The following is a 19,894-nucleotide window of genomic DNA, read 5'->3' on the forward strand; positions in this document are numbered from 1 at the left end:
ACACCATTTTACAGACAAACCACAGAATCAACTTGGATTCTGCGGAATGCATTACCTACAGCTGTACAAATGACTACCAACAGATCGTACTGGAAAGCTGGTTTACTGACTTAAAGCAGACACCACTAAACCAGCCTTCAGCTAATCGCAAGAGGTTTTAGGGAAGGTGCTTGTCCTGTAGTTTAATGTACACCTGACAAAAAAATGAAAAACAGCTGGCCAGGAAAGTGATTTTGTATTATTTTTATGTTCATTGCCTGTGCTTTGGTTCCATACAAGGGATGTTTTCAAAATTAGTATTACACTTAAACGATTATAATCAACACACAAATGCAATCAGCTGCACTCATGCTAATGAGCTAATGACATCACTGTCTTTTAGTGCTCTGAAGTTTTGAATTGACTGATGGCAGACTATTAAATGGGAGAATTTTCACTATGAAAGACAATTTTTCCCCAAGTGAAGGCTTAACTTTGCTCTAGCAGATGTATGTTTAGAAATACCTTGGAAAGAAAAATAATTAAAAGAAAATTGACAATTTTGATCACAATAGCACTTACACATACACAACATTTACTTGATTTTTCACTTGTTTTGTTGAACAGACAAGCAGGCATAAAGCACTCCCCAAGGCCAGGGGTCCACAAAGGGAAACCAGAGAAAGAAAAGCCCTTAGCCCGCTTCCAAGGAACATTATTAAAAAGGATTTCCATAGTGCCAGAGAAAATCTTTTCAAGGATACACAGGAACTAAATTGTGGTATGAAAATAAACACCTCGATCAAAAAAAGTCCCTCTGTAAAAACTCCTGCTAATTATGTTCCAGTGTGGAAAAAAGCCTTTGAGAAGTGCTAAAAGTGTGGGCGGCCATAGGTCCCCAAATCAGAGTCCCCAAAGAAAGTCAGTGATAAGTGGAGTTTCGGGATCAGGCCCAACTCATTGCAAAATTCTCCGTCAACCGCCAATGAGATTTAGAATTTAAACATCATGTAGACCTTTTGAAAGCAATATTTTGTTTTATGAATAGGGTTAGAAACCTTTGAGACTTTTGCCAAAGTTTTGCCACTAAATTTTTCACTTACAAATTAATATTTTGTTTTGTATAATGGCAGTTGAGTTGGTGGTATACATGCCTCACTTTCTTTACCTTTCTTGCAAGCCATAGTTTGCGTTTTGTATTGAGAGGCTTGAAGCCCGCAGTAGTAAATCCATTCAGCGTATTGATTGAGTTGTGAAAATCTCAGACAACCTGTTTCCCCAACATCTGTCACTCATACCAGATCTTTCACAAACTCTTTCAATATGGTGACTGTCTTAGAATGTCGGACATTCTTGTTTCACAAGATGCAATATTATGAGATGTGGATTTAGTTCCACCAAATATTATAGGTGTCTGTCATGAATATAGTTAATGAAATTTTGAAACTATAATGACAATGAACTGGAAACAGTAGCAGTCGATTATTATAATTATACTCTCAGTGATGTAAACTCGTTTTTAAAAAGAAAAATTTCAACCTTTATTCAAAACTAGCAAAATTAATAATGAACAACATTTCTCTGTCCTCATGCAAGCATTGTGAATTTCAAAATGTAAGTATCAATTTCTGTGATATTTGTGAATAAGATTATGTAAGTATCACTTGAAAAAGTATTTATGAATGTAATAGGAACCAGTTGCGTATGTCAAACGTTTAGTAAGTTTAGCATGAATAGAGTCAGAACAGTATACAACTGATTCCTATTGCATTCATAAGTACTTTACTGCATTTTTCTGGCTATATTTGCATAATTTAATTGTATTCACAAATGTCATCCCAATTGACACGTACATTTTGAACTTGACAAAGCTGACATGAGTACAGCAAAACATTGTTCGTTATTAATTTCGCTATTTTTATTCTAAAAATTAATGTTTGTCTTAATTCTCTTATTACTTAAGGCTGACATAACAAAATTTATTTTTTTCCAAGAGGGCATGGTATCAAATCCTGCAATTTGATTGGTTGTGTGTGGTCCAGATTTTCCTATCCCTGCCCACGGGCACAGTAACGCTCGGAGAGTTTTTGTCCTCAACCTTTAATTTTTATTTTTTGACACCAAACCGTTTACATACAAAAATTACTTTTTATTAGACAAGAGGTTTGGAAGTAGAATTCAAAGAAAAATATTTCCCTTTGAAAGTTTGTAAGTCGCTTTAATGCTACATTTGCTATCAAGCGAGTCAACAATTTAAAAAGTGATTTCAGAGAAGGAAAATAAATACGTTATTTACCAGCTAAGGGTCAGTCCGTATAGCGAAAAACTGTGACCTCAGTCTTGAAAAAGCTGCTCTCGGCCTGCTGCCTTGGGCAACATTTTCAAGACCTTGGTCACAGTTTTTCGGTACCTATACGGACATCCCAGCCAGCAAATAACATAATATCCTTGCCAGCTTAACTCTAACTAAATGTACAAATGCCTTGGCTAGCTTAGCTCGATATGTTTTAAAACTGAGGAAATTATAAGATTTTGAAGGTTCTTGACTGTCATCAAAATATGAATGTTAAATCTAATCTCAAACTTTGTTTAGAGTAATATTTTTTTGTAAATGACTTAACTAAGAAAAACAATGACATGCATGATGTATAGAGGAAATGTTTTTAAGTTTGAAAAGAGAATATTCTATTTTTGGGATACTAAATTGTGACATCACATTTGTATGAAATAAGTGATAAAGTTGTCAATGTTGAAAGATATTACAGATCCTTTTTTTTCGGCCATTCAAGGGTATCCTTTACTTTGTTGAGACTACGGAAACATGTTTTTGTCAGTAGTTTGGTTACTAAAAACACTGTTTCCTTTCAGCACCTCACATACCTGCTAATTTTTTGTTGGTCAGTGATGATACTGTATTTTTGTCCTGAGACAGATCTAGATAGGATTTTAATGTAGGGAAAGAGTTCTGATCACAATACCACTTGGCAGGATGCAATTAGCTATGCGCACGGATCCGACTTCTTTCTTGAAGCATATTGTCTCAGGGCCTGTTTCTAGTCGTGCGGCCCTTGCTAACATCATTAATAATGCTTTTCTAGCTCCAATGAATATTTTTAATCCATTGGATCCTGGCATTTCGGTTGCCGTGCAACACACCGACGCGCCAATTGTTACATAGTTTTGTGTCCTTAATCCTGCCAAAGCTTCTGGACCTGACAGCGTGCCTGCCTGGCTTTTGAAAGAGAACGCAGACTTACTGGCCCCAGTGGTGACCAATATTCTTAATCGCTAATACTTGGAGGCTCGTTTGCCCCAGCCCTGGAAGCACGCCAATGTTGCCCCCATTCCTAAGCAGACCCCTGTTTATGACGGTAACAAGCACTTGAGACCAATTTCACCTACACCTGTCCTTTCCGAGTTGGCTGAGGACTTTGTGGTTGAAAACCTGCTTTACTCGGCACTGTCCACAGTTCAAGGACCACTGAAGCCCTAGTTAGTATGACTCATGCCTGGTACAGTGCTACTGACTGTAACATGGCGTCTGTGAGGGTGATTCTCTTTTATTTTAAAAAAGCTTTTGACCTCATCGACCACCTCATTTTGGTCAGGAAGCTGGATTAACATATAACATCCCTGATGCTGTCATCTTATGGATTACCGACTTTCTCACCTCATGCAAACAGCGTGTTAAACTCGGATATGACTACTTTTCGGAATGGGGCGCAGTACCGGTGGGGGTTCCTCAAGGAACCAAACTAGGGCCATGGCTGTTTATCATCATGATCAACGAGCTTGATGTTCCTGGCACCGATCTCTGGAAGTGTGTTGATGATACCACCATTTCGGAGACGATAAGTAAGAACCAAGACAGTCACATTTAAGCTGCTATTGACACCCTAGCAAGCCGCGCGACTGTGGATAAGTTCCAACTAAATGAGACGAAATGCAAAGAACTGCTTATAAACTTTAACCCTAAGAACCCTACTTCTTTCGATCCAGCTGTTGTTAATGGCATGCCTATTGATTTAGTTACTAGTGCCAAAATACTAGTAGGCCTTAACATGTCCAGTGATTTGAAATGGAATTGTCACATTGACTTCATTATTAAGAAGGCTAAAAAGCGCTTGTACGGCTGATCTCAGCTCAAACGCTCTGGTCTTGGCCCTTGTGTGTTAGTCCAGTTTTTCCACACTTGTATTCGTCCGATCACAGAGTACGCATGTCCTGTCTTTCATGACGGTCTCCCTGTGTACCTCTCCAATGAGCTTGAAGGAGTTCAAAAGCAGGCTATGCGCATCATTTTTCCTCTTTGTTCATATAACAAGGCCTTGGTTGAATCGGGCCTAACTAAACTTTCTGACCGCCGCCAGGAACTGGTTGACAAACTATTTAAGGAAGTTTTACAGAATGAACAGAATAAGCTCCATAAACTTCTTCCAGCCTGCAACACGTGTACCCTTAACCTAAGAAATATGCAGAAGTTTAAGCCAGTTTTCAAGATGAACAGGTTTTTGTAATAGTTTTATTACCTTTAATTCCCTCAAGGCTTGAACGATTGTAGCAGGTTTTTTTTATCTCTTCGATGTACCTTTTTAGAACATATAGTGTCCTTATTCGCTGTTTTAAATGTAATTAATATTTAATTTTTGTACAATATTCAATTTTTGTACATCGTATAATTCAACCATTAGGTGCAAATCGGTTATTAATAAACTATTTATCTATCGATCTCTATCAATTATGTTATAGTAGTAACTGAAATTACAAGCTGTTGGCAAAAGTATGGTCATGAACATTGACTTTCAACCACTTGGTCAAGTTCATTTTACCACATTTTTTTTACCATGTTGGCTGCCGATCAGACTTGGGTGAAACATTTCCACCAACCCTAACTCTAACCCTAACCTTTATGCAGACATCATGCTTGTTAATCACGATATTAAACTCTCATTAAATTGATCTCATTTAACCATGCATGTACAATTTTTTTTTATCTTTAAGTGAACTATTGTGCTGAATCATGTTTTCCTTCTTTGATTTTCCATTATTGCATGTGGTTTAAAGAATACAAAGATAACTGCTTGAATGAACATTTCTTATTTTGTTTCAGTTTTTAAAGGATAATAAATACTGTCCACTAATATTAAAGCATCTGGTTGTCATTGTTAAAAATATGATTAGTTTTGGAATAGAAGGTAAGTTGTCATTACTTAAATATAGTTTTGATTGGTAAGTACTAGTTTAAAGGTCATAAAAATGTAAAAAATTGTTGAGATGTTTGGTTAATTTTCACAAGTTAACCTTTTAATTTTTGGCATTTTCCCTGTAAATTTGGTTTTATCTCATTTAATGTGTTGAAAACTCCGTGATAAATTTTCTGGTTTTGAAAGTTTAAAATAAAGTTAAAAAGGAAAAGGAGTCTCAGTCTCTAGGCACTTTACCAAAAAGGACATTAATATTTTCCTCTTCAAAAGACAACTTTAAAAAGTAAATGAATTTAATGCATTGCTATTATAATATTGGCTATGAACTGAAATAAGTGTAACCTTTCTCCTCTTGAATACCCTATTAAATTTTTAGTCTTCTGATAAATATTGAAAGGGTAAAATTCTATGGATTTTCCTCTTTTTAATCTGTGTTGACCTTTTTACTTACTATCAGGGATCTTACAGAGAGTGGCCTTTTTTGTGTGAATCATCCTTACTGGCATTATATGACAAAGCCTTTGTTTTCTTCAAATACATGCCAGCTCAATGCAAAGAACCATATCAGGGTCATTGAAATTCTATTTCATGTATCAGTCAGTGTGGAGGTTTTTTAACCCTTGTGGCACTAACATTATAAAATTATTCCTTTTTTGTAGATTAAAGCCTTGGAAAAGCTCAGCAAATCTTTGCACGATGGAGGTAAGCTATCAGCAGTGGACAGCTACCAGAATCTTGTCCCTGGAGTTCATGATGAGGATCTTCTTGTTAATAAGAACTACGATAATGGTCAAGAATCACTTCATACAAAGCATCGTCCAAGGAGTTTGAATTTTGATGTCTTATTTGAAGACCAAGGGGATAATAATAAAACAGATGACGAAAAGTTATGGAACAGTAATGAAGAGTTGGTGAGAGTTTTCTCTGGAAGTCCTGATATTGATGAATTTAAGAAAGAATGATAATTTTAAAGGCTTGGCGAAGCAGGGAATACTTGTGTCCTTCTGCTTTAGTTCTTATCGACAAATCTGTGGATAAGCAGTTAATAATAATATTATTAGAATGATATTATATCGAATAGAGGGTTCTGTGCATAATTGTGACGATTACTGATAGTATTGCCTTTTTCATACTTCAGTGAGTAATGATTTTATTGCGTATTATTGTTTGTCTCATGATGTAGTCACTTCACTGTAGAAGTAGATTGTTATGTTTTGGGTGCACATTGCTATTCCTCACAAGGCAATAAGGTAGACTGATGACTAGCCGGGAGCATTCAAAATGTCACAATCTACTGGTGCAGTGACAACATGTACATCTTAAAGACAAATGATAATGTGCAACCATAGTGAACAACCACAGGTCAATATTATTTATCAAATAGCATGACATAATAATTGTAATTTGGCCTTTAAGTAGAGTGATGAAAAATGGAACAGGACCTGTAAAACACAGTCATGAGAAAAGTAGTTCACAAAATGATGGTAGATCACCTTGGCAACTTTGTGAATCCAGCAAAGAAGTTCACTTTGTCATTTCCAGGCAAAAAATAAAAGCAATTGGAACAAATTTTGTTAAGCAAAATTAATAAAAATTTAAGCTGAGGAACTGCAAGGAAATTTGCTGTTGTGGCAGTTTTGTATTCTTTGTACATATGAAAGGTAGTAAATATCGCAGGGTATCTTGCAATGACATTGTAATTTATGTACAGAAATGTGGTCACAAATAACAGAAAATTTGAATTTTTGCATCAGAAAGTATTAGAAACATGATCCAAGGCAAACAAATTGGACTTTACATTTGCCTTAATTGTTTCCTTACCAGCTGGATTGCAAAAGTACTAATAATAATCATTATAGTTGTAACAACAATGACGGAGATTTGCTCAGTTTTATATATTATTCCCCCCCCCCCCCCCACAGAATTTTATATATTTATATTTTTATTTAATATGTTAGCATGTGGTTGTTTGGATGGAAATTCTTTGAGTGGACTTCTGTGCAAAGACTTCTTTTGAATGGGGTATTTCTTCTTTTCCCCATTTCAAAATTACTTACTTGTTCTGTAAGATAAAATTCAAAAGTTGACATCTCCTCCCAAAACCTGGTAATTATCAAAACTCAGTATTTAAGTTTTGTCAAGTTTCTAGTCTTGGATATTACCAGTTAATAAGAAGAAAATAGAATTATTTAATAATGAGGTACAGTTTTGATATATACATATGTGTAATAATTATCTGAATTTACTGCTGCAAAGCAGGAAAGACAATGATTCAGTGAAATAAACTTCTTCACAGTTACCTTGTCTCATGTAAGGATGAAAAACCATAGGCCTTATTCATAAACTTTGTGAGATGTTTTAGAACCTTTCGTTTGCAATAGCCCACTTTAGATATATTAAAATTCAGTCCTAAACAAAAGGCATCATCTCGAGGCTCTGGGTAATAAATATAAGGATTTGTATGAGTTTATTCCCCAGAGCCTCAAGATGATGTCTTTTGTTTAGGACTGAATTTTAATACATCGAAAGTGGGCTATTGGTTGGACAGAGTTATCAAGGTTGTGCTCTTTCCTATTATTAAAAGGGTTAGCAAAAACAACAGTAGGCCAAAGGACTTTGCAGCTTGTTGCATGTAGATACATTTTAGCAATAATTACACAAAAGGATCTAATGCTTTCAAGTGAGGTTTAGGCTTCCTAGAAAAATATTATACATTGTTTTTGCAATGGCTATTAGTCAGGTGTAAACCTCTTTTGGGTTGGTTTATTTTTAAAACTGACTTTATGGTGTTGGGTAAAAGGCAGGCTGTCTTCCCAAAAGGGAAGCAGGGTGGACACTGTTATAAGAGCACTTCCCACCCACATTCTCTTGGCAGATTTTTAAGCAAAAGTGAGACTGCTTATAGTCCAGATTTTTGTACCCTGTATTTCCTTAAAACACAATTAGCTAACTTCCTCGTACGGAGGGGTTGCTCTATTAACCCAGTGACTTTAACAGATTTCACTTGTCAACTGGGAGAGTCCTAGGATGCCTGAGGGGTCAATGGGTTAGGTAAAATTAAAAGCAGTGGGGGTGAATGGGCTGATTTGTAATCTGCCTCACATCCTTGTTTTGTTAAACATCTGTCAATAGGCCATTTCCGAGTTCATGTCTGCCTCTTCAAAGCGAGTCTAAGTGCGAAGTTTTTGTTAATTGAAAATTAGTTTTCATTCAAATGTAAAGTAGAACTAATTACCATCACAAAAACTTCGCACTTAGACTTGCTTTGAAGAGGAGGCAAACATGAACTCTGAAATGGCCTATTCTAGTATTTTAGGAACCAGAATTTTGCTTAGAGATGTTTACATTCTTCAGTTCTGTAGTTAAAAATGTGAATTATTATGGGGCAGGGTGTATCTGCAGGCAACTCTTCAAAGCATGAAGCCAAATATGAAGTCCTGATGGTAGACAAAAAAAAAGAAAAATTTTTATATAGTTTAGTTATTTTCTGTGCATGTACTGTTTTAAACAGGAAGATGCACTATAAAAGTGGTGCCTTAGGCACATGCAAATGATTTATCAATCAACCGTACATTTAACAGAGCTCTGCGATATTTGTGGAATAAAAAAGCCCCTTATGGCAATGAGTCTTTATTAAACGCCAGTTTCTTTTGTGCCTCGAAACAATAAAAGCACTCTACCTATCGTAGAGGTGTTTGGAACACCTGGTGACACACTCATGTTTGACATCTTACTTCATACATAATATTGACCACTAAGAGTTGCTTGACCTCTCTCACAGGTCTAGCAATATTAAAGCAGTGAAGGAATTTATTTATATTGTTTTGATAACACTAACAAACCCTTCTGTGTGGGGAAGATCTCAAGGGGTATGGCTTATTACACAGCACAGATTATTCCATACTTGTGAAATAATTCATGAAACCACCAACCTATCAAGAAATCCTATTTAGAATCCTTTATGTAAAGAAAAGTGATAAGGCCCCAGCTGGGTTTTTTTTTGTACGCCAATACACCTTATTCCAAAATGGCCACTGATTTATGCACATACAAAGTGGCCCTTGTTGCCTCATTCAAGATAAAATATTCTTTTGAATTTTAATCTTAAGAACGAGGCATCAAGGGCTAATTTGAATAAAAAAAAAAAGAATACTTAATTAATTTAAATGGCAGCCATTTTGGAATAAGGTGTATACCGTATCTTCCTCTCACAATCTGAACCTTTCTTCAAACTCCTGAAGGACACGCTTTTCGTGGAATTAACAACAACCCCCAGCACAGACCATGTTTTATTGGGTGTAAAAACTCTCTGCTATGCCTCATGATTTTAACCCAATGACTCCTGGGGGTTCCCCACGGACGAGTAAAATCGTCTGGTGTTAAGAGTAAAATACTAAGTCAGGCCGGTTTAGGCATCAAAGGGTTAATGGGACGTTTTTCAGTGAGTGATTAAACCTGATAAAACACTGCTGCTCGTTTTTTTTAAAACAGTACGTAAGGTAACATCTGCTACACTGAGATTTAACGGGGTGTAAATAATTTTATGGCCTGGATACTGCATTCTGTTGGCTGTTAACCTTCAAAATATTAATGAACTTTACAACAATAATATTATTATAAGTAAAATTCTCGAATGCATTTTTTTCAAATAGTATATTATATGCTACTTAATAAAAAATTGAGTATGCCAGTGGAATAACAAGGTGACACTTCACAAAGCCCTTGTTGTTATTAGCAAATATGGCAAAGTGTCTGAAAGCACTTATCGTCAACAACTGCACAATCCTTAGGCATTGTTGTGTTCTCAACCAATTTACATCGTTGTATAAAATAGTTGTTTTGTCATTTCCAACGTAAATTTAACAGGAGTTGGACCATCCCACTTAGCTACAGCTGTAACAATTACCACCCTAATTGGTTGCGTGAACATCAGAAAAAAGAGGAAAACAAAAGGCCCTAAAAATCACACTTTGAAAGTGGCTTCACTCAGCGACAGTGTTGGTTAAATTATGTGTAACGCAGTAACAAGTAAATGAACAATCAATAATTATTGTGACTTCCTGAGTAGGAGGAGAAGAAATTTAACTTTTGTGGGCATAGAAAGGCATTACAAAGGGAATACATCATTCTTTCTAACACACAATCATAACAAATACACATTTTCCACCCTTGTTATCCATTTTCTAATTTCAGTCCTCACCCCTCCTCGTTATTTCTTTTTACCCATCGAAGACTGTAGATCACACAGTTGAAAGCTCATATTTTTTAAAACTTTAGTTGTAGAACGGTTATTAAATTATTATTATGCTTTAACCTGGCTACAGTCCCTCACCTTATTCCAAAATTGCCACTATTTAAGTATTTTTTCGTTTGCTTGCAAATTCACCCAGGCTTGTTGCCTTGTTCAAGGTTAAATATTCTTAACCTATTATGTATGCAAACAAAAGAATACTAAAATGGTGGCCATTTTGTAATAAGCTGTATATTTCTACACAAACAATTTATTCGTAGACATCCACCTTTGCAGTAAATTAAGCCAGTTCTCACTCAGTTTTATATTACCAATCCAGCTCAACAGGATATTTCCCACTTAAACATGCAGTACAATGGCCACTTTTGTTATCTGAATTTGGTATTCCACTTTGCACGGCTGTTAGTAAACCCTCCAAACTCAAGTAAACAAGACTGTCAGCACCCAGTTCCTCAGCAAGCTGATCTGCATTCATTCTGTTAGCAATTAGCTCTTCCTTAGTGGGAATGTTGATTCCCATATAACAGGGGAATTTGACAGGAGGCGATGCCACACGTATGTGGACCTACATTTGTGAAAACAAAACAATATGCAAAACATGAGTGGCAGTCCCATGTCACATTTAAGCCTTCAGCTTCGTCTAAAGTTATTTCAAAATAATTTACTGTCAACAAAACAATGACGCAAATATTGCAAATTACTTACACAATGTCCATACTCTTTTTAATACAGAGATTTCAAAGAAAATAATGGAACTAAAATCTTGATTAAACAAACAATTTCTTTTGGTTTTTTTTTTCATGGCAAATCAGTAAAACAAAATTGCATAATCTTAAGCGTTGCTACTATCTAATCTTAATAGTCTGCCATCATCATGGCTCAAAGGGGCAGCTTTTTTGGTGTCCCTTACAGAGAAAAATCTTGATTCCCTTTTGGCAAGACCACATAATCACCCAATCTGAACAAAATTAGGACACGTTCTCCTTTGATCGAATGCAATAATTAACAACTATTTGCCAAAGTGAAGGTGGCTAGAGGTCAATGTTTACCAGAGGTAGATATCCACCACTAGTCACTCACAATGAGGTGAATAGTTGTTTTAGTATATACTACAAAAGTGAGATAGTATAGCCCAAAAAGATTTTAACTCATTCATTCCTACAACAATTACAATATTTTCTAGCACAAATTTCATGTGAGTTGCTCCAAGGTGAATAGTATATTCAGGGTTTGAGGAGCCAATCAGAGCATGCCTTCAAAGCTATCCACTGTTCTAATATAATGATATATTAGTAATTATTCCATGCACTTGTGTGGTTAGTTTGTCATGCATGCTCTGGTAAAGTAGAGTTTTCCTTTTTGCAAAGAAAACCCACCTGCTCTGAATGTGTCCCAAAATGACTTTTGGTCTGTCCAATGTACAAATGGTCACAGTCATTGCAAGGGCTAGAGAAGATAGTGTCAGTTCATTGTTCACTCAGTACACTACAGCCTCTACGATGATATCATTATTCACAGTTTTCAAAACCAGAGTAGGTGGCATCGTGTGTACTACAGGTAGTGTCCACTGATATATCCAACTTCTCATTGACTGATACAGTATATCAACCGATAATATATTGACATGTCTACTGGTATATCAGTCGATATATCAGTCTATTTATCGGCCAGACACACCAACTATCACAGTCTGTCGACATATCAGTCATTAGTCATTCAATATCTTTATGGAAAAATATAGATACTTCACCTACACTTCATGGATATTTCATCGACACTTCAACAAGACTTAACCCATACTACACTTATACTTCACCACTTCTTAACCAAGCACGGTATGAGTCAACTATCAGTCAATATTTTCGGTCAATAGCAGATTGATGGTCTGTTGAGGTATTGATCAATGCACATCGAATGTATCAGTCTATGCATGTATATATTAACTCGTTATTGAAATAAGTTGCAGTCTGTTGTTGGTCTTTTTTTGGGATCCTAAGTTAGAATGAAATGACGTCATGTAAATATGGCAGCAAAATGTTCTCCCAAAACCCAGTACCTGTCCTTAAAAGCAGGGACTGGTGTGATTATGGGGCATAGAGTTAAGCTTGAAACATTCACCGAAGCTTTCATCAATTCCTGTGGTGAACATTTGAATAACTATCTCACTTACCACACGCCTTGACACATTCGCCCACTTTTTTGCTGTATTTACACCCTTAATTGAGACCCCAACCAGTGAGGCCTTTAACCATGCAAATTACACAGCAGTCTGTTGTTGTTCACCTGTTCAGTTACAGATCATAGATGCCAATTTTGTTGAGGAAGAGGGAATATTCAAGCGTAGGGTAGTTTCCAAGAAAAGTTAAGATAAAAGGCTGACAATCATTGTCATGTGCTTTACGCAACAGGCGGTGAATAGGTAGTGACCGACTATCGACCGATACCTGACAGCTGACACCTGACTGACAGTTAACCGACACCTGGCCAAGAGACTACCACTACACGAGACAGGCCACATATTGGCCACCTGTCGGTCAACATATCAACTGACATGCAATTGAAAGTTGGTGTGTTGGTCAACAGAGTGTCGACCAACATACCGGTGACTGTCGACATGTCAATGTATCAACCAATAAAAACTGTCGACACTACCTGTAGTACACATGATCCATTTTATTTTCATTACAATCCCCCAAAATTTTTGCAATGATAACTTGTTTTCAACATCACCACCCATGACTTTTACATGTAAAAAAATTGAATAACACACATTGAAAACAACATTTCCAGTACTTACTTCTCGTGCTCCTGCTTGCTTTAGCAGCTTAATAATAGGACCCATAGTATTTCCACGCACAATTGAATCATCAATCAAAACAACTCTTTTTCCCTTGAAATTCATTGAAAGTGGTCCAAATTTCCTGGCAACTCCAAGCTTCCTCAGCCTGTTGTTGGGCTGTATGAATGTCCGCCCAACATAACGATTCTTGGTGAGCACCTCGACATAGGGAATTCCAGTCCGTAGTGAGTAACCTAGGGCTGCTGGAGTAGCTGATTCAGGAACAGTGCTTACTAACTCTGCTTCCACTGGAGCTTCAATAGCTAACTGCTTTCCACACTGCTGCCGAACGCTGTAGACCATCTGACCTTCAAATATGCTATCAGGCCGAGCAAAGTACACATATTCAAATACACAGAATGACATAGGTTTGTCTGGATTTTGGGGTGGTACAATCCTTACAGATTTAAATCCTTTTGTGGTCAATTCGACAATTTCTCCTGGTTTTACTTCTCTGCACAATGATGCCCCACATGAATGAAAGCCACAGGATTCTGATGATACAATCCAGCCAAGAGTATCAGCAATGTCACTTTCATGCCCATTATGCATTACCTCACCTCCAAGTCTCGAAAGCTGAGGACTGTCCTGCAAATTCCTCAGCTCTCCAATGCAAAGAGGACGGTTACCATGTGGATCTCTTACAGCATAAATACAGCTCCGTGTCATGATGACCAGTGAGTAAGATATTTCAGTTAGTTGCATCATCTGGTAGATTCTTCCAGGCCAATTAGCTCCGTATGGTTCCCCACAGGGTGGTGTTGCTGTTAACAACTGTGTTATGACTTCACTATCACTTCCCGTTGACAAACCGGTTCCTTGCAGCAGAACTTTCTTTCTCAAGGCTTTTGCATTAACAAGCTCACCATTATGTCCCACTGCCATTTGACCATGAATGGTGTCTACAACAAACGGCTGACAGTTGACAAGCTCTGACGAACCGGCTGTTGAGTAACGAGTGTGTCCAATACCCATATTTCCTGTTAACGACTTGATGTGCTGTTCATGGAATATCTGGCTTGCCAGCCCCATTCCCTTGTGCTGATGAAACCTTTTACCGTCGTTGGTTACTATCCCAGCACTTTCTTGGCCTCTTTGAAGTAACGAAATTGTGGCTTAATTTGAATACTATGGTAGGTTAATGAGTCTTATCACTACTAAGTCAAGCAAGAAATGTGCTCGAGATAAAGGGAATGGGAAAATGTGGACTTTCGAATGAAATCAATGCTACATACGAACCAAAAAAACTTCTTAAATATCATGAAGAGTTAAGCTACACTCTTCCTTGCAAGGGTTAGACCGACGCAAAACCGTCAACCGGCCGACATTTCAGACGACAACAATGCGATAGCGGCAAGCGGTCGAACTCTATTGGAATTCCAACAATATTTTCACGCTCAGTCCGAAGAAAAACACAACTTACCGGTGTTGAAGAGACACTAAACCAAGAGAGATAATGCTAGCGACATCAACCTCGTCTGAAGACACTCCATCCCCTCTGATACAAGCAAAAACGCCGCAAGCGTGGGTTAATCCAGATTCATCAGACGCCATTTTGAATTTCAAACTATTGCCTGTTTGGAACCTGAAATAAATTTTTGCGTTCGGTTTATTGACGAATACGATAAACTCGAAGCAGAGAGAGAAAAAAATGTAATTCTCCAGCAAATGGAACTACCAGAACACGTTGAAGGTTTGATATCGATCGACAGCACATGGTTTGCTTCAGACGATGGAATAAATTTAAACCGGGGATTGAGGAAAATGATTGGACGAGGTTTTTTTGCATTCCCGCGGGAAAGTGGATTTATTTCTGGTTGGTGATTGGCCACAAGAGAGATACGTCAGTTCTGCACACTGCACTGAACGTTCCTTTGCTCCCTGCTTTTACGTGTCTTCAGGTCTCCAGTTTATATTTAGTCCTATGGCGGCTGAAGAAAAACCATGCACAGGTAAAATGTTGCAATGTGATGGCTTAATCTTGCTAACTTCGTAATTTTAAGTTTAAGCTTTCTTTCGTCCAACACGAGAAGACACTTTGAAAGAACGATACCGTATATGAAAGTAGCATTCAAGTTAAATGAGCAGTTGCAAATAAACCGAACTAATTGCAAATATTTTCAATCAAATAAGGGACATAAGATAACTTTCATAGACTACTGAAAGTCATTATTTGTTTCGAAATACAAAGAAGTTTGTCGATTGTCCTCGAAAGAAGAGTCGAGCACGTGCGCGCTGATTATATATGCAATAGATGCTCTCGAGTTTCTTACGCATGTTCGAATGAAGTATGGAGTTTGTAGATTCTTCCAATCTCCGAACCCTTCGTCGTGAAGGTTTTTGTCGTTGCAAGATTTGGTATGGTTTGGTGCAGTAGTAATGCAAGTGATAGTCTTGTAACGTAGTATCCTTTATTACACATAACATGAGAATTTTATTCCATAAAGCTCATTTGTACAATCTATACGCATTATTTCCACATGTTGTAAAGGCTTATACAGCCAATCAGAATGGCGTACAGCTATTTCACATGTGAAAGTATAACCAATCAACGATAGCGTAAAGGCGTTTACATACCAATCACTCGTGCTTCTCATGCATATGGTGCAAATCATACTTTGTTATTGAATTAAATTAAATTTGCATTTGGTTCTATTGTTAGTGAGTTTTTGTTTCTAATTTGCCTTCAGAAAACCATTTTAATGAAAATTCTCGTCTTATGTGTAATAAACAGTTCACGACATAGAAAGTGCTTTGTGCAGGGTTTTATTCACTCGTTTCTGTCAAAAACCCTCACTCGCTCTTTCCTCGCTCATTCGGGTTTTTGACACAAACAACTCATGAATAAAACCCCGTATGCTGCACTTTCTATGACGTAAACTATATTTAGGATGTAGTTGCAACAATTCCACCAAAAAACTCCATTTGTGTTGCATGCGAAAAATTTGTGCTTTGTAGGCTGCAGTATGGCTGCCCATTTGTAGCAATATTTATTCCTCCTTGAAACAGGTTTAATTTAAACCTACTTAACTGTGAATTTAAACCTTCAAGCAAATTTTGTTTATTCTACACTCGAACATGGATATGATCATATTAGATTTTAGTAAAGCTTTTGATAAAGCACCCCATCAATGCCTTATTAGCAAATTGCCATTTTATGGCATTCAGGGAAGTACCCTTATGTGGATTAAATCTTGGCTCACTAGTAGATCTCAGAATGTCATTATCGATGGTGACTGTGTTCAAAATCTGTAGATGTGACTTGAGGTGTGCCTCAAGTACAGTACTAGGCCCATTGTGTGGTTCCAGAAAATATCCATCCCCCCCCCCCCCCCCTCACAGAGGGTCACGGAAATTCCAAGGGGTAGGGGATCTGAAAGAGGCAAATTTCCAAAGGGGAGGGGGTACATAAATAGTACATACAGAGCTTGTTTTTCCAGAGGGTTTGACATGCGATCGAATAAACACTTACATACTTTTCCAGTTGATTCAAGGTAACCAAGAAAAATGGAAAATTCTGTCCATTGAAATAAACGTAACATTCCTTGTCATATATTTTCCACTATTATTCCGCTGCCGGACGACACAGAAAGCACTGACAGACACTCCTGAGCAGAACGTTCTACGTGAAGTAAAACAAAAAATGGCCGTCTTTTAAAGATCGTGCTGTTTTTAGCTTGAACGCATCTGGTGCTTTTTCAGATGGCATTATTCATGCAGCCAGTTGATTGAGATCATTTGTTTATACTCATATTATTCTCGTTACATTTAAGTACAATTTCCCGTGAATTTCGAACCTTCGATAACTTGATTATCAAATAGTTTCATCATTATCCGTGTAGTTACGAGTTTGAAAATGTTAGCAAAGTCGATAATTTCAGTACCATAATTTTGTCCTGACGTATTTGTCGCCGTAGGTTTCATTTGGTTGTTTAATTTATACCGGATTGAACTTGAAAAGTATGTTTCACACATGAAATGTGTGACCAGTTGAAAAATGCTAAGGCATAAAAAAATGTACTGTTATTTACAAACTACAGAGACAAAGCATATAACTTTATTGAAGTGTTCCTGGTGAAAGACAAATTTAAGCGACAGTTGATAAACAGGTGGTGAAAAAAATCATGTTGCGTGACGGCTTATGATTCTTGCTGAAAAGTCATTTCATGGCTACACACACAAAAAATAATATAAACAGTATGGTTCACAAATTATGCTACTGTAGATAAAAATTATACCTGCAACATAAAAAAATATCATGGAGATTAGCATTGGGGTATTTTCCCCAGTTTCGCTATGACAGCAAAAATAGCTCTGTAATAGTTTCTTGTGTGCAACGTAATTCGATATGTTGTTTTGGCTATGCATAAATTCAAACTTCAACTAGGTTACAAAATGTATATGATGTACACTTAAAATAGCATAAACTTTCAGTACTTTTTTTTGGATTTTTGAAGTGTGAGCCTTAAACTCTCTTTTGTACATTTAGATGTGGCTGCGACCACTAACCTTGTTCTTTTAGAATCTCTGTACGGTGGCCAATTTACATTATCAACTCCATTGATAAAACCAAATTTTTGTATACTACTTTATTTACTGTTTTCTTTTGCGCTTGTGAATGTTATTTGTCACTGTCGATTAAACAAAATTTGCTTCAAGGTTTAAATCCACAGTTAAATCAGTGTAAATTAAACCTGTTTCAAGGAGGATTAAATATTGCTACAAATAATCGGTAGTAAATTCAATCTCCAGGCAGTGTTTCAAACCCCATCCCCCCCCCCTCCTTTTTACTTTTCTTGTGCTGTTGAGCACATCTTGGATATGCGTTGTTTGTCAAATTTTCACAGGCATTACTGGTTGAAGTCGTGTATCCTTTGTTTTCATCCATGTGATGAAACGGCCATGTTGGTGATCAAAACAATAGAAAATGGTTCCACAAATTTTTGCATAATAGCGGAGTCAAATTCCCAGAAGACATTTTACAGCATTGTTCTGTACACCAGCATAGCCGCCGTGACGTCAGATGAAAACCCCTAATTAAGACTTTATTTCTCCTCCTCTTCTAGAACTCAAGGTTGGAGAACAGTTGAATGAAGGCAAAACAAAAATAATTTATGCATTGCCCGACTCCCCTGATGGAAATTATGTATTGTTGAAGTCGAAGGATAAAATCACTGCATTTGACAGCACAAGAAAGAATGATCTTGCTGGGAAAGCAAAGTTCAGCAATGCAACAACAACTGCCGTTTTTCAGCTGCTTAATGCCTGTGGTATAAAAACACACTTCATAAAAAAGCATGATGATGAATCCTTCATTGGAGTTCGCTGTGAAATGATTCCTCTTGAAGTGGTCACGCGTCGCATAGCAACAGGGTCTTTCCTTAAAAGGTATGGAGGGATCAAGGAAGGCTACAGATTTGCACCAGTCAAGCTGGAGATGTTCTTCAAAGATGATGCTCAGCATGACCCATTTTGGACATATGAAGAATGTGTGGAAGCAGAACTGACTGCTGGTGGAAGGAAGATTGGCAAACCGGAGTTGAACATGATGGGTGACATGGCTGTCACGGTGTTTGAGATCCTAGAAAGAGCCTGGGCAACTGTGGATGTTGCTCTTGTTGACATGAAAGTGGAGTTCGGAATAAACAGCAAAACAGGTGATCTCCTTCTTGCTGATGTTGTTGACAATGACTCCTGGCGAATTTGGCCCTCTGGCGACAAGCGATTGATGAGGGATAAGCAAGTTTATAGAAATCTCCCTGAGGTTACTCCAGAGGCCTTGGAGCAGGTGAAGAAGAATTATGAATGGGTGGCAAATGAAGTTCAGAAGCTGAACGAGCACCATCCTGGCCATGTTGTTATCTTCATGGGCTCAGCAACTGATCTGGACCACTGTAAGAAGATTGAGGCTTCATTGAAAGAGTTTGGCATCCCTACAGATCTGCGCATCTGCTCAGCACACAAAGGAACTGAAGACTCCTTGCAAGTGTTGCGATGGTATGAGGGCCAAGGTATTCCTTTGGTCATCATTGCAGTTGCTGGACGCAGCAATGGCCTTGGACCAGTGTTATCTGGAAACACGGCATTTCCTGTGATCAACTGTCCACCAGTGTCTTCCCAGTGGGGTGCTCAAGATGTCTGGTCTTCTCTTCGACTTCCTTCTGGTCTGGGTTGCACCACAGCACTCAATCCTGATGGTGCTGCTTTGGCGGCTGCTCAGATCTTAGGTCTGAATGATCATGTGGTCTGGGGATGTTTGAAAGGAAAAAGGCTAAACACTGCTCTAGGCCTTGCTAAAGCTGATCAAGATTTACAAAAGCAGTAGTAAATCAAGAAATCTGTTGTTAAGTGAAAACTGATGGAAAGAGGACTTTGTATTTTCGTTTACTAAAGCAAACAAAAGCAGTCTTGTTTCACATTACCAAGTTAAAGAAAGATGTGTGTTCATATTCTGCAACACTTAGTCGAGAGAATAAATGTTCTTTGGTATTAGCTTCTTAAGAAAAGGACCCATAAATATCAAATGTTTGCATTGCAAAGATTTATAATAGTAAAAAAACTGTTGAACTCTGCATTTTTTTTTTGTCATGACTAAGCCCTCTTTGTAACCAAGCTAATGAC

At 37.5% G+C, this 19,894-nt stretch overlaps 3 protein-coding genes across 12 annotated transcripts in view; 2 read left to right on the forward strand and 1 right to left on the reverse strand.

Annotated features, from left to right (window-relative positions):
• The window catches only part of LOC138000066 (serine/threonine-protein kinase DCLK1-like), a 39,870-nt gene extending 32,388 nt beyond the window's left edge, over nucleotides 1-7,482 (forward strand). For 7 of the 9 annotated variants that reach the window (XM_068846211.1, XM_068846204.1, XM_068846206.1 and 4 more), the window contains one exon: nucleotides 5,843-7,482. In XM_068846211.1, coding sequence (XP_068702312.1) covers nucleotides 5,843-6,145 — 303 coding nt within the window. In that variant the 3' untranslated portion in view covers nucleotides 6,146-7,482. Of the gene's footprint in view, nucleotides 1-606; nucleotides 761-5,842 lie in introns of all 9 variants that reach the window. The other 2 variants (XM_068846213.1, XM_068846212.1) reach the window with 2 other exon arrangements.
• A 1,147-nt stretch (nucleotides 7,483-8,629) lies between these two features.
• Nucleotides 8,630-15,019, reverse strand: LOC138000067 (amidophosphoribosyltransferase-like). Of its 2 annotated transcripts, XM_068846215.1 has the most exons (4): nucleotides 14,952-15,019; nucleotides 14,697-14,858; nucleotides 13,232-14,366; nucleotides 8,803-10,999 (listed from the first exon to the last, which is right to left on the reverse strand). In XM_068846215.1, the coding sequence occupies exons 2-4, from the start codon at nucleotides 14,825-14,827 to the stop codon at nucleotides 10,742-10,744; spliced, it is 1,524 nt and encodes a 507-aa protein (XP_068702316.1). In that variant the 5' UTR covers nucleotides 14,828-14,858; nucleotides 14,952-15,019; the 3' UTR covers nucleotides 8,803-10,741. The 2 variants fall into 2 exon arrangements, with proteins under 2 accessions (XP_068702315.1, XP_068702316.1); XM_068846214.1 differs by having other exon boundaries at nucleotides 8,630-10,999; nucleotides 14,697-15,007.
• LOC138000068 (multifunctional protein ADE2-like) overlaps nucleotides 14,888-19,894 on the forward strand; it is a 5,106-nt gene continuing 99 nt past the window's right edge. Inside the window, exons 1-2 of the mRNA XM_068846216.1 lie at nucleotides 14,888-15,225; nucleotides 18,340-19,894. The exon at nucleotides 18,340-19,894 is cut by the window's right edge and continues 99 nt beyond it. Of these exons, the coding sequence (XP_068702317.1) occupies nucleotides 15,198-15,225; nucleotides 18,340-19,598 (1,287 nt within the window). The 5' untranslated portion in view covers nucleotides 14,888-15,197 and the 3' untranslated portion in view covers nucleotides 19,599-19,894. The remainder of the gene's footprint in view (nucleotides 15,226-18,339) is intronic.

Source organism: Montipora foliosa, chromosome 4 (assembly GCF_036669935.1).
Source record: "Montipora foliosa isolate CH-2021 chromosome 4, ASM3666993v2, whole genome shotgun sequence".
Taxonomy (NCBI): domain Eukaryota; kingdom Metazoa; phylum Cnidaria; class Anthozoa; order Scleractinia; family Acroporidae; genus Montipora; species Montipora foliosa.